The 14835-nt window shown below is 43.3% G+C and overlaps 1 protein-coding gene across 1 annotated transcript in view; it reads right to left on the bottom strand.

The window, feature by feature from the left end:
• Positions 1-1072: 1072 nt before the first annotated feature.
• Positions 1073-14835, bottom strand: part of LOC146175045 (anoctamin-4-like) — a 104530-nt gene continuing 90767 nt past the window's right edge. The window contains exons 24-27 of the mRNA XM_084584402.1: positions 12804-12988; positions 7018-7123; positions 6011-6212; positions 1073-2838 (exon numbers count right to left, since the gene is read on the bottom strand). Coding sequence (XP_084440528.1) covers positions 6030-6212; positions 7018-7123; positions 12804-12988 — 474 coding nt within the window. The 3' untranslated portion in view covers positions 1073-2838; positions 6011-6029. The remainder of the gene's footprint in view (positions 2839-6010; positions 6213-7017; positions 7124-12803; positions 12989-14835) is intronic.

The following is a 14835-nucleotide window of genomic DNA, read 5'->3' as shown; positions in this document are numbered from 1 at the left end:
GGGCTCGTTGTGCACAAAAGCCGTCGCCGTAAGATGGCTTCCCGCCAACAGTCGCGTGCGGGAAAATTTGATTTGTCGATATGTTCATGACGTCACAACTACACGTCGCAATTTCAAACATCCCAAATTCAAATAAAGCTAATGAGTTTGGAAAAGCTTCAAATTAAACCGAAATTGGCAGATATGTTTCTCTAAGGGATTGTTTAAAAAAATAGGACTAATACATAAAAACACATTTGCCTAAGTCAGGCGGCAGGCAACGAATGCACAGACCACAAAGGGTCCTTGGTATCAGGGACACCTGGTGAACGCTGTAGTATGCGTACAATGATATAAAATGAAATAAAATACAATACGCACAATAAAAATAAAAACAACCTTTGCTACCACGTCAAATATTAGATGAAGTATAACCATTGCCCAAGTTTGATTTATTGAAAACGTGTTCACAATGAGCTGAATGCCTGTTTGCATTCCAATTATTCAGGAAACATTGAATTCGTTCTATAACGCCTTTGCGCCAGCACATGACCGGCAGGGGTTTGGACGAAAATTTGCCAAATAAATAAAACGAAACAAAGGTCGGCGATAGTGATCGAGGAGTAAATACAAGTTGAGACTTTGTTCACTCCAAAAAGGCCGCAAATATAAAATCGTATGCCACAAAAGCAAACATGCGAGTGTGCAGAAAATGTACTTTTTGGAGGAGGCGAACAATAGCAATCGCTTCCTCTGTTCCGAACAAACATAAATACAAAAATATTGACATGTTCATACCGTGATTAGCGCTGTGGGATATTTTTCTCTTGCTGCTCAAATGTACTGTTAAAAAGAAAAATATACTATAGAACTTGGTCATTATGAAAATTTTTAGGCAGGCACATTAGTGCATTTGGTAGCTTATGATGGTGATGGAAAGCTCCAGAGTGTGCTCAAGGCCAGAATCAATCACTGCGAGATGTGCAGTTATAGACTGAAAGGTCGGAAGCTGCCATTTTTCCTTCAGACAACTTCGTGCACATTAAGCTGCGTTGCTGTGAGTGAACAACCGTGAAGAATCTTTTTTTAATATGAAGCGTCCAAAATCAACTCATTTTTGAATAGAATTATACATATATCGCGATGCGGGCAGTAATAAATCTCCCGATATATTTTTCACTCGGAAAATGAGTTGTTTGAAGGAGAACGTTAAGGAATCGCGTTGTGTTTGCGAGTGTCACCACGGCCATATAAGTATAGAACTGTGCTGATCTCTTTGATCTCTGTGCAAGTGAAGGTTACGCCCTAAATCCGACACTGCGCGGTATGTAATCACCCATAATGCTTACGAAGTTTTCCCATAACTGGAGCGAAGTATAAGTTTGGGCGAGTTGGTAGCTTAGGACTTGAAACTTAAGGAAGGCTTAGCTCGCGAGGAAATTGGAGAGACACGAGAAGAGATACAGGACGACCGGCAGTTCTGTCTTTCTCTCATGAGTACCTTTTCTTTCTTCAAGATATGCTTTTTTTTTAAGCTACCATATAAAGTGGTGCAAATGTCTTATAACCGATAGGGAAATATCCAAAACCCCTGATCAACGCAAAAACAACCGCAAAATACCTCTCACGAAGCAATAAAAAAAGAATAACGTGCCCATCTGGTTTAGCGTGCAGCTCCTCGCCTTTTGTACATCAAAGGCGTGATCTGTAGACGCATGTGTAATAATACGCAGATGAACACAGGTAGCTGTGGATGCATACATTCCTTGTTTTTTTTTTCCACACTACTTCAAAAAACATCACCATATAGTGAGTCATTAGTTACGTCTTGTTTCTGCCGTCCCTTACGTCAGGAAACATTTGTACTCGATCATTGAAATAGGACGATTAGCGCTTGAGGCCTTCCAGTTAGGGTGGCCTTTTTCTGGGACAGATACGAGTTATCTACTTACAATGCTGATCTAAAACGTCAATGATTCAACGCACAGTTTGGCTAGAGATACCAGATTAGGAGAGCGAAACCTAACAGATCGCATGTGCAAATGCTCACGAAGCTGTACAAACTAGTTCACGTGGTCAATTTGATTACAAACAACTACCACAGGGGAAGTCCGGAACCGCGGCGTACTGAAGACATGGCATGATTTTTAACGAATTCATGGAAACCGGTCGTCTTTATCTACGTTCTCAACATCTTCATTGTCACATATTTTCAAATCAATGCTGGCTCATTGCTAAGTAAGAGGAGGAAATAGAGGTCTCTATTCGTGCCTCTTGATCGGTTAATGTGCTCTTGACCAGAGGCTAGCAAGTGCACAAAAAGTACAGCTTTGAAGGCACGACAGATGAAACTGAAATAAGCACTTTCATTTCATCCTTGCGTACGATATATTCCAGTTGGTCCACGCTTGAAGCTATAAAGGTTGCATCATCTCGGACTTTAACAATCTTCATATTTTGGGGGGCAGCGGGACATTTGTTAAGATGCAGTATATCTTGTAAGGATAGTGAGGGGGTGGGGACCAGGAAAATGAACACATGGTGCCCTTTGCACGTGTCCCAATGAGTAAAAACATGAAAGCGATATCACAATTGGAAATGTACAGCAGTAATACAAAGTGCAACCACAGGCAGCGCACAAAACACACACGAACAAGCTGCTTCGGATCCATGGATCATGTAATTGGTCCCGTAATGTAACGTTCCAGGAAACAATTTTCGTTATCTCATCCCTGCGGGCGAAAGGCATAGCGGCACTCATAGGCTTGCGGTGGGCACGGAGAAGACGAGTGCTTTTGCCTCACTGAATCCTGGCCGCTTCCACACCCGTACGTACTGCAATGCTGCACTTTGGAAAACCTACAAATCAGAACAAACGACATATTAGGGTTGATATTCACTCAAAACTCAGTCCGTAGATAAGAAACATAAATGTAGACAAGAGTGACACGGACTGCTAGCTTTATTGCTAGAATGACCACAACGTCCCGATCAATATGTATAGTCGCGAGTAAAAATATTAGTACAAGTGACTGTCGACCAGAGCTGTTATATCACACCACGCGGCGCTGCGATTCGCAGACGTGCCTATCACCTAGGCCGTTCCCATATTCGCAGCACAAGGGGGGGGGGGGGGGGGAGACAGTAAGAAGCATTTTGCCATCGCCCTTGCGTCGAAGCACTGGGACTATGCATGTGGGATTTCTTTTTATCTTCATAATCATGAAGAAATGCATCTTCGTTTTTTTCTACTTTTATGTTAGTCAGCAAAAATAAATTTTGCTGGACCATGACATTTCGTTGAACCCTACTAGTAACGAGAAATGGGAACGACCCGGTATTCTCGTTACCAGCCTCTTCGTCAACGGCACCGCCACGCGTTGTCATTCCTGTGATCCGTCTCGTGTGCTAACCTTTTTTACTTGCGACTGCACATCATGCATAGGAAAAAAACAACAACATAAGAAACACATAACTGAGATAAATGAGCAAACTGCAGCGATGCTACCACATGTACTAGGATTGAGATTTACTATCACTCCAGCTACAATAATTTCCCGCACTGGTATCACGTAACCTACGAAAAGCATTGACATATTTTCGGCTTGTTTCCAATCGAAAAACGGGCACCTAGAGGTTCCGGGCAGGCACTTGTTTCGGCGGGAAGTCGCTTATAAAAAAAATTGGATAGCGCAAATTGCATCAATACATCAAATTTATAACTTCAAAACCTCGTTCCTCTGGACGTTTTACTGTTAGGGCCAAAAACGCATCCCATTTGCTTTCTGTCAGTGCGAATACAGGGGCCCTATTCTCGACAATTCGCCATTCGCCCGAAGCTTCCTAATCACGGAATGCACAGCAGCGTATCGGTTCTTGCAGGAGCACCGTTGTTTTTCATACTTGGCGCCAATATACAGTAGCAGACGACAGCGCGCTTTTTTTCTGTCATTTTGTTTCTCTTTTTCTTCAGAATGCGTAACCCGATTATGTGCTTACGTAACCTGGCACCGTCCTACTGCACACGTCACGCGTACGTCACATTTTAAACGAAATGGCAAATTGTCGAGAATAGGGCCCCAGCAGTAGTAACCGGCTCTATCTAACAACGCAGATCGCACAAGCACTTAGCAGCTGCGTCACTACCAAGAAAATCAAGGAAGAAAACAAAGCGCATATGACCTTCATTGGATAAATCAGGCGAGTATTACTTTCAGGCGCACCTATATCGAAAAAGAAATTCTAGGGGACACGTTTGACCACTTAGGTGCGATGAGGCGTCTGGTATTGCGTCTGCGTCTGTATGCAGTGTGGTGCGGCGTTCGAGGAAGGGACAAATGAAAGACCCAACACGGACGGCTGGGTCGGACGCCTGGTGGGGTCAGCTTCATAGAAGCGTGAATCGCCTTATGAAGTCATCGGCCATGACTGGATGTGACGTCGTTATAACGTCAGTTCCGTTAGTTAAAACGACCGGATGTGACGTCACGATGACGTCACATGTGGTCATGATGTCTCGTCATGTCATGGCCGATGACATCACCTGGTGATGGCGCCACAATATTGCTGTATCCTGCGGAATCTCGCGAAAAAGTGTGACACTTCTCGCGGACGGACACTCATGAGCCTATAAAGGTTTTCGGTTCGTCGGTTAAGGGAAAGAGCAGCGCACTAGTGCTGGACATCCTAGAGACATCCTGCACTAGTGCGCTTCGGAAGTACATCAACTGCGTTAAAATTTGTTTAAACCGATACCGAAGGAAGTAAATGAAGAGACGGGTGTTGCACTTAGGTTAGCTATTTATTGGGCTATCTGCGCCCGCAAAAGAACTAAGCGACTTGGTGACGGCGATAAAAGCAAGCGTGCTCGTCGGTCGTTGAAATACGAATGCCCGTTGCATTCGGAAGTGCTCAATTGAAAGTCAGCGCAGAAGCATTTATAAAACTAGATAATTAATATGGAAAAGTCTGAAATAATCCGGAAAGAATTGGGCTTTCATGTAATGATTAGAGACAAATCCCGGCGCATCTCACGCTGCAAAGAAAGTGATAAAGCCGCGTTTCGCGATACCGAGCTTGAACAAACAAATAGCACAAGATTATTCAACGCACTACAATCACAGTGACAAGGTCGGATGCAGGCGTATATTGAATACGACCAATAAGGATTTCAACGATTCGTGGCAGTATGGTGACTTCGATTTATTGTTTTTCCATTCAAGGCGGCGTTATTTTTTCCTTGTTTGTATTTTTTGTCTTTTAATCACCTACCTGTTTTATAGGCTGCAGAGTACCTTCAACATGAGGTTATGAAGCGGTTATGAGTGTCAAACACAGATAATCTGTGAGCACTGCGGCGAATACGTCTACCAACATGTTTCGAAAAAGTGCCGTGGGGAAACGTAGCAGGATGTCATTTGATACGAGGTGTGACACCCACGCTTATAGAATCAGTTCTCTGTGACATTACCACCGTCAAAGTGGTCGCCTTCAGCATTCGGTGCTGCCATTGCTGGTAACAGTTCTGGAATGAGGTTTTTGGAAGGCCCTTCAGAAGATTCTCTGTTTTTGCCTGAACTTCTTCAACAAAGATAAAATGGGTTCCTTTTAAGCAAGATCTAACTTCAGGAAATGAAACAAAGTCGCATGGAGCCAACTCAGGTGAATATGAAGGATGCTCCATCACAGTAAAGGTTTTGCAGGTCAGAAACTGTTCGACAGATAGGGCCGTGTGAGCGGGTGCATAGTCCTGGTGCAGCAGCCATTAATTGCTCCACAACTGTGACCTTTTTTGTCCTGATTTTTTTTACGAAGTGTTTTAGTACTTCAATGTAGTAGTGTTCATTAACATCCTGAACACTGTGATCCATTTCAATCTTTACAATTCCGCTGTTTTTTGAAGCTACACGCTTAGTCTCGTTTCTTTTGTGTCACACTTCATATTTCCCTGCTTTGAGCGCCTTATTGTGCGGCGTCACCGACTCCTTCTTTGCTTATTTAAATCCTTGAGATGAAAATGATTGCTACGAACTTTCCGAGTGTCGCCATTTTCAGTTAGTGCGTGCTGAAGAACTGCTTCGAGAGTTCCTCCGGGTCTGGACGGGCTGCGCAGTTTCAAGTCCGGCGATGACGTCCTGGGCCACAATGTGCTCCCGCTTGATCCTCTGCTGCACCGACCGGGGAACGTCGGGAATCAGGGCGGCCACGAGCCCAGTTATGAAAAAGACCACGTGCTGCGAAATAAAAGTACGCGGTACTGGTCAAACATTCAAAAGTCGTATAACAAGTTTACAGGCAGTATAGCTTCAATAAGTACTCGCGATCTTATGTTTTTCTTTAGCCACATAGCGAAGCATTTGTGGCACTGTACTAACTATCAAATTTCCATGAAAGCTGAGGACTGCAGTTCCACAGACTATATACAGGTCTTGAACGTCACGGTCACAGTAAGGTCTTCGCTAAGTGAACGACAATAAATAAGCAACAAACAAACGCGATGCCTGGAAACTTGTCAGCAAGATTGTGTATGCTAGAACAAGTACTAAGATACTTGAATAGGTATTGTGGGAGCAGTTTCTACCTCTTCGCGTTTCCAAACGCGTATTTTATTCATAAATTACAACATGCAAGCATCAGCACATGCCTCTGTGAGATCTATTCTGGCCATATTTTGCCAGTGTACACACGAGATAAGGTGACTTGGTGTGCTTTGGCCCTGTATTCGACAGCGGACTCGCAGCCTATCTGGGTAAGGTCACCCAGCAGCCACGATGGCATCGAGAGTGTGCCAGCAAGGCTGTCCGCAAAGCGCTTCGTTAGCACTTACGAGAACTGATTCAGCGATCCAGAGCTGAGGGTAGCCCTCCTGCTGCAGCAGAAATCTTGTAGTATGCAAATGGAATGAAAATTTGTAACGAATATTTCGATCCCCAGCTGCATTCAATCAACATTTAATTTTCCGTTCTAACTGCGACTACTGGGTATGCTGCAGTCTTTTTTCAGGTAACTAGGGAATTCACATTTAAGAAACGGGCCTACCTCGAAAACAACAACGAAGAAGAGCCTTGCAGCGAAAATGTGCCAGTAGGTCAGACTGAGTTGGTACTCTTTGTCCGAGCCAGGGGGCTCCCGGTAGTCGGGGTACCTGCGACACAAAAGGTGCGTTAGCCATCGTGCCTGACGAAAACGGTGGATATTTCGCGATGCATAGTTAAGAAGTTCCTGTACTTGCTTTTTGCTGTCTGTGTTCGAATTAGGCCAGCTACCATGCGTATATAATGGCACGTGCTTTTTCACAAACACTTTAGCCACAGATAATGGACAACGCTTCTACAAAACAAGTGTATGTGTCAGAGTTACTTCCTAACTCTGCAAAAATGAAATTTTAGGACGCCATCTTACCCGTGCATTGACACAAAGCTTACGAGGACACAGTATAAGCCCATGCAAAGAAAAAAGAGAACCACGTCAAATGTTAGCGGCGTAGTGTACAAATGAGCTGCCTTACTTTCTTGCTATTGCCTGCAGTAGTTCTTAAATGGGACCTCAGCTGGCTGAATTTAAAATCCGCTTTGTCGATTGGTACAAAAGCAGGTACCAGGAAAGAAAAAGTGGCTAAGCTAAGGGGCGTCTTTCTTCCAGCATGTGGAGGCGAACTTGCATGAATCAATTTTACAGGGGATAATCGAAGAAGTCCTCCAGATGCCGCTCTCTTGAAGGCTCCTGTTTAGGTTCCAGTTATTCAAGCACACTTGGAAAAAATATGGAGGCCATCGCCTATACCCGAAAGTAATGCACGGCGCCCAATTAAACATTAAAGTGGAAGCTGATTGGACAAGCTTACAGGCTGTACAAAATCTGGCTTCTGTTCAGTTGGTGTGCTTGCCCCGCTACTGTGTCTGAGGATGTGCAAAGCGACTAGGCCGCAACAGCAAGAATAAGCTATTAGTTGTAATAAGCTTTATTTTCAAAATGAATAGGCGAGAGAACTGGTTCGGGGTGGTGATGGGGTCGTGGTGGCAAATATGTATTCTATTTTGTACAAGGAAGTGCTTGGACCCAGACCCTATTGATCCAGGTACTCAAAAATCTAGATGAAGCTGCTATTCGGAAGCCCCAATTGCGTCTAATGCCGCTGATGCCCTGGAGACCAAGGTCCGCTGGGACCGTAGGCCATGGAATCTGAGCAGCACCGCCTCCCAGGCCTCCTTAGAAAGGTGGGAAATGAAGGATCGGGAACGATGGAGATTAGATGGACAGGCCCACACCACGTGGAAAACGTCCGAGAAGGTCGCTCCCCAAAGGGGGCAGCCTCCATCAAAGTATGCATTGTAGAGTTTCAAGGCTGCCGGGCACAGCATTGTATTTGTAGAAATTTTGAGAAGAGCCTTTCGACCACTTGAAGACCCTTACAGGATTCCATAAAGCGGCGGTGGCTATCCTTATATTATGTGGTAATTTCTTTGTACGTGATCACATATTGAGTGGCCTTGGAGTAGACTTCCCAAGTAAGTTTGAGTGCCCGGGTAGAGAGCGCGCGAGCCGCGTGATCAGCTAACGCATTGACCAGGAGTGCCTGCTGGCCGGCAGCCCAGATGAGATTGCAATTTGGAGGGGGTCGCTGGACCGACAGCAATTTTGTAGGATGGACTTGGCCAGAGGAGGTATGCAACCCAGCTCATAATTCCGACACGCCCACTTGGAGTCCGTAATTGTGTGTTCCCCTTGTTGGAAGGAGAGTGCGAGTGCAATCGCAAGTTTCCCCGCGTGTGTTGTGTTTTGGGCGTGGAACGTAAATCTTACCACTGTGTTGCTGGACTACTGCTGCGGTAAACCACCTCCCACGGTAAGGACCGGAAATGTCGACGTAGTGTATCTTTTGTTGTCGACCACATTGTCGCTCCGCTTCTTCTTCACGTACCTGGCGATGACCAGTATGGTCAGAGTGGGACATGTTGCGCGGAATGGGTAATGAACCTGAGGTGCGTCTCCAGAGTTCGGGCGCTAGAGGTGGGCAGTTTATTTAGTTCAGAAAGCAGCGGGCCCTGGTGATTGATTGCGGGCTATCCACGAGCATAATTTATTCAAAATGGTCGTGCTCACGCCATGAAGCAAGACGTGTCGAAGAAGAACACCCAGCTTGAATCTGTGTCCGAATCGGCGTCACATGGAATGCGATTTTAGATTTTTTAAAGACTAAAGCCTTTCATGGCGCATCACTCGCCAGCGTGTCCGTGCATACGTTAGCAGCGAGCGTCCCCGAGAAGTTTCCCATTTCGCGAGATATCAGGGGATAGCGCGGGATTACACTTGTCAATCATTCTGATGACGTCATCAGAAAAATAAAAATCCCCTCCCCACCGGGAATGGTTCGATTCTTCGGATTCCCAAAGCTTTTAAACCAATTGCGTTACGCCCAGGACCTTGGAAATGCACATCACCATACTCATTGTCTACCGTGAGATGACAGTAGCGGGGTTCCGCGAGTGACATATACTGCACCTTTCATTTCCTATAAACCAATTATGGAACAGCGGCGAACGTTGATGCGTTGTGTTCGACGAAGGGTGCGCGATGTGCCGTACGCACTGCAGATTCTGCAGTGCTCTCGAAAATTTTCAAAACACAAATGCTCGCTGGCTCCTTGGTCTGTGAATTAAATTTGTGTCAGGCTGTCTTATTAAAGAGGATGGAGGACGAAATCGAACAAATTTTTGCATTTTCTAATGCCGTGACGTGATAGCACCTTTAGAAAATATTTCCACCAATCATAATCCTCAGATACGCACCAGAAGTCTTTTAAAAATGGCGTCAAACATGCTCCTATGCCCGTGGCCCCGCCTAATCTCTGCATCTTTCGTGCGACGGGCAGTGGTGTTTCCGTTGTTAGTCTTGATTTAAAAGCGCATAAAAGCGTTTACTTCAATACATTTTTATAAATAATTTAGAGAACATCGTCACTGTTTTCTGTAACGCTGCAACGACGCTGCGTTAGCAAATGAAGCTCCGCTTTTGATGCGAAATGTTTCTTTACGTATGGTGCGTCAGGTCGGCTTTAGGGTCGTTCTGCTTTAGCGCGCGTAATCGTTACCCTTTAGCCGTGTCGCACGTATTATTTGATAACTGTACTGTTCAAGCAGCAATGTCTCGATTTTATTCTGATCCACTCAAGAAGCTTAAATTCGGCGGAAACGGGTGCACGGAATTGGCAAAAAAGTGTCAAGCGATTTTGGATAAAAAGGCAGACTTTAAAGCCTCTGCCGAAAGCATGATAAGAAGGAAGGCGAAGGTAAGTGAAAGAAAAGGATTTACCAGGCACTCCGAAACGAAGAATGGTAAAGACGTATACGTAGCAGGGACATATTAGGACAGCTTGACTTAAGGTAACTCGGAGTCGCGATTTCTGAAAATATATTTTCTGCTGAGAAAAAGAATGTTTTCTTTCCATCCGATCAAATGACTACAATAATGTTTGACACGTGTTTTTAACTCCGAACCGAACGTTCAGAACCAAACAAAATGTGATGTCTTGATAATTTGTTTTTTCTTTACTCGTTTTCTGTGCGGAAAACGGTTAAAATATGTGCGTTAATTATGTACATATTTTCCAAGCAGCAATTGTTGCAGCCACTATTATTGTTTTGGTTCAGAAGAAAGCCTAAAGTTTCAGCGGTGTCTCTTTATAAACATTTCTAAAAATGTTCCTTCACCTTCAACATTGAAGAAAAATAGACAAAGTTTCATAATATTTTAAAGGAATTTCAGAATTTTTACATATGCAGCTGACTTCTACTAGGCCTTGAATGCATACAGCCTCTTAAATTTCAGCTTAGCTCTCTACAAAACGACAAACATATTAACAGACATATTTAAACATGTATGGCCATTGCCCATCGCCCCTTATAGCATCAAAATGTTAAGAAAAATTGGAATCAATTAACCATGGTTGAACCGAGTTGGAAAGGCAACAGCTCGGTTCTGCCTGGTTTGGCGTCGTTTAGCATTTGTTTTTGGAACCTATTGGTTAAAACCTTTTCAACGATGCAAGACGAATTGTAGCATAAATGAAATTATTAATCACAAATAATAAAATGTAATTACAAGCTGCAAATAGCCCAGTACAATTGTACTCTTTATAAAACTTGATGTAATGTAAAGACCCATATTTATCCCATTAGCTAACTAACATAATACCAACGCTTAATTTTTAAGGTGAGTTATACTAGACATCAGTTATTTAACAATATAACATACGTATTCCTTTATACTGGACATATGCCTACACAAAGATATTGCAACTCTTCGGCTGCCACACGGCTTATACTGTTGGTTGGTTGGTTAACTTTAACACCTTACCGCAACGTGTATCATATATGATACAGTAAATCTCCTTCGTACTATATTGTTCTGAACAGCTAGAAAAAACAATGGTCCATTTATTACCGCAGTGTGCACAGTTTGGAATCTTTGTGCGCAGTAACTGAATTTTCGGAATGAATCATTTAGTTATTTTATTTTTAAACGCGCAAGGAAGTAGCAGTTTTATTTCTTGCAGAAATTCGATAGTTACAGGAACATTTTTGAAACATTTTCGAAACATCGAAGCAGCGCTTCCAAACAATTATTAAGCCATCACTGAGTTTTATTTTTTCTTGTTACAATCTGCGCAATAAACCTTCGGACTACACTATGACAAAGGCATTTACTTGTGTATCAGATATGATACAACACGCCTTTAGGAATAGTTTGTCACTGTATTAGGTTTCATAATATTATTAGTAGGAAATGAATTCCCTCTACAGGAAGGAAGGGGAAGTAGTCAACTCACAATAGTATGTAAATTCCCTCTACTCGAATGAATTTACATACTATTGTGAGTTGAGTAGTTCCCCTTCCTTAATAGCTTCCTTGTAATACCCCTTAAATGGGGCCTTTGAGATTAAATAAATAAATAAATAAATAAATAAATAAATAAATAAATAAATAAATAAATAAATAAATAAATAAATAAATAAATAAATAACTAAAAAAATAAATAAATAAATAAATAAATAAATAAAAATAAATAAAACAAACAGCTACTGATTCTAATCAAAGCAGTGGTATACATTGTATGACAGACCCGAAAGTTGGGATTCCTGCGCTCATTCGACATCCTGTGGTAGCCACAGTGTCAATGCACCAGAAATCACTATCTCGTGCAGCGACTGCCAAGGAAAAAGACGTCATTCTCTAGTTTTCTCTAGCTATTAAGAAGAAGAAACAAAATTGCGAATGCCTTGCGTTGAAAAAGCGCTGCAGAAAATACCATGCAGTTGTGAGCTCCAAGTGCTAGTCATAATTTCTTTCCATCCGATCTGTCTGGATCTCTAAAATAATAATATCTTATCATGGCATTGCCGTTTGGTAACCCATAATGTAATTATTGTTCGGTTAGAACCGCTTATGAGCAATTTTCTTTTTTTAGAAAAAGATCCCCAACCGCCTTTCTGCATCGTAGAGCTATCGCTCAATAATGACCAGCTGCGCTGCTCTCGTAGGTTGTTGTTAGACACTCTGCCGCTTTAGCCCTGCCGTGAAGGGATACGCGGAGACAAGCGCCGTCTGATCGGCTTCATGACTAGACAGTCAGCTAACAGTGAGGTCATTTTGCCGCGGTGTCTTCTGCCACATGAACTACGTCAATAAGATCGCCGTATATGGCAGCCGGTCTCCGAGGCAGTTCTATGTGAGGTATGCACTGTACAAAGGACACCATTCAGGCTTTTTGAGGGTTAAGCATGCGGTCAAGTTTGTGCCGAACACTGGTGTTTCAGTCGTCTAACCTGCACCCGCGAACAATGACGCCGTCCAGCGTAGCATTGTCCGGACGAGTCTCATCGTCGTAGTCACTGGTGTCGAAGGAGGACAGGGTGAAGTTGACGAATCCACGCAGGCTGTGCTCAGGGCTGTGTACCATGCGGTACAGCATCCGAGGGATGAAGTCACTCGTGTATGCAATCAGGAACGCCTGCGAGCGTGTACCACACCGCTCTTCGATCTTGCGAAAAAGTCAAGAAATTTACGTATACAGTGTTAGGTATTCACTGGCGTTTGCCCCCCCCCCCCCCCAAAAAAAAAAAAAAAACATTTTTTAAAAATTAGTTTTAATTTCTGAGTTGCAGTTCTTGCTGTGACTTCTCAATTATATATACGAGCATATATCTTTTTTTCATTTCTTTTTTTTTCTTGAAGTATTATAAATGCTGGCCTTGTCAGGCCTGTCATGTACAGTGGTGCTGTAGTTATGCTTTAGGCATCTTTTTTCGGTGTCTCTGCTTGCCGCGTCTTTTCACGTACGATATGAACCTGTTATAGTGATAGACGCCTCCTGCATCGACCAAATTCCTCTAGCGTTTTTCTATTTCTGTCCCATGTTTTTGTGCAGTGTAAATCTGTCCCACTTACGGCACGTTCTTTGATAGTTTTGTAATTTTGTTTGTTTTGCTGATGTTCTTCGTTATTCCTTTTCTGTTTACTGCTTTTTGTCTTTTCTTTTACGGTTCTGGATGCTACCTCTTGGAGGCCTTTCTTAGGCCAGCGTGGAACCTCTTGGGACTTGCACTTCGTAATATCCTTTTTTTACATCATCGCTCTAGTAATTGCTTAAGCTCGGTAAAGCTCCTGCTGGTATCGGCTTCATTTCCTTTATTATGTAATTTTTGCCTTTTTTTTTAGAGATAAGTAACATGAGAAAAAAGGGGGCGGGGGTTTAATACGTTCTGAGAGACATATGTGCTGTAATGGTCGCCATAGTAAGGCGCCCAGGATTAATTTAGAACATCTGACGTTCACTGAGGAGCGCTAACACCACACAGGAGACGGGCGGTTTTGTATTTCATGCTATTCAATTCACGACTTCTGCGACAAGGGACGAAACAGCGACGTTTTACTAGCCAAACTCGGCATTGATATCGTACTGGTAAATGAATTTTATTACACCGAATCTGCACGTGGGCTATGCGAGAAATCACAGTGCAAGGCTCCGGATTTATTTACGTTGAGTAGACATTTTTAGCTTTGAACGGAGTGACGCCAAAAATACGCGCTTTTACAGTGAGCCTACATCAATATTTGACTAACGCTGCTGGAAGTCAACTCGATAGGCCTGGGCTCAGCGCAGAAAAGAAGTGAGCCAATTACGTATCCAATGACCAATTATAGGGCTCAGAAAATGAAGCAGTGAATGGATCCTCTAGTCAATGAATAACTAAATGCATGCATGAAATTTGGGCTTTGGGTTTCATGATTTCACTTCCCAGAACGACTCAGGCTATGAGGGATATCATAAGGAAAGGCTCTGGAAATGTCGACCACCTGGAGTTCTTCGATGTGCACTGGCGCCTATGTACTGTGCAGCATTGCACATGTGTGCTTTGCGTTTTGCTAACATCGAAAAGAGGCTGATATGACCCGGACCGAGCCAACGTTCAAGGGATCTCAGCGCTTGAGAGCCCTAAACACTTAGCCACGTGGGGATATGATTCAGGGAAAAACTGTTTCATAATTGCGTAATGACTGAACATGCAGGAGCTGCAACTAGTGCATGCAATGTATTCAGCTGTACAGATTGCTTGCTGAGAACATGTCCCTGCTGCTTGAGCTTTTTTTAGGGGTGCTGTGAATCTCGAAAATAAATAAAACAAAATAACTAAATGTCGAGGCAGAACAAGTGAGAAAGTAATAAAGACGGATGGAAAATAATACAGTCTAACATACTGCTGCAATGCCAAGGAAAACATGTAGAGAAATCTGGAAAGACATCGCTTTCAGATGTCCATGCAGACCTTGAAGATGGAGTATGCTCAGGCAGCAATA

This window comes from Amblyomma maculatum, chromosome 11 (genome assembly GCF_055883805.1).
Source record: "Amblyomma maculatum isolate TAMU_Amacu chromosome 11, ASM5588380v1, whole genome shotgun sequence".
NCBI classification, from domain to species: Eukaryota; Metazoa; Arthropoda; class Arachnida; order Ixodida; family Ixodidae; genus Amblyomma; species Amblyomma maculatum.
The sequence above is the reverse complement of the archived record's forward strand: the minus strand, read 5'-3'. Positions and strand labels throughout refer to the sequence as shown.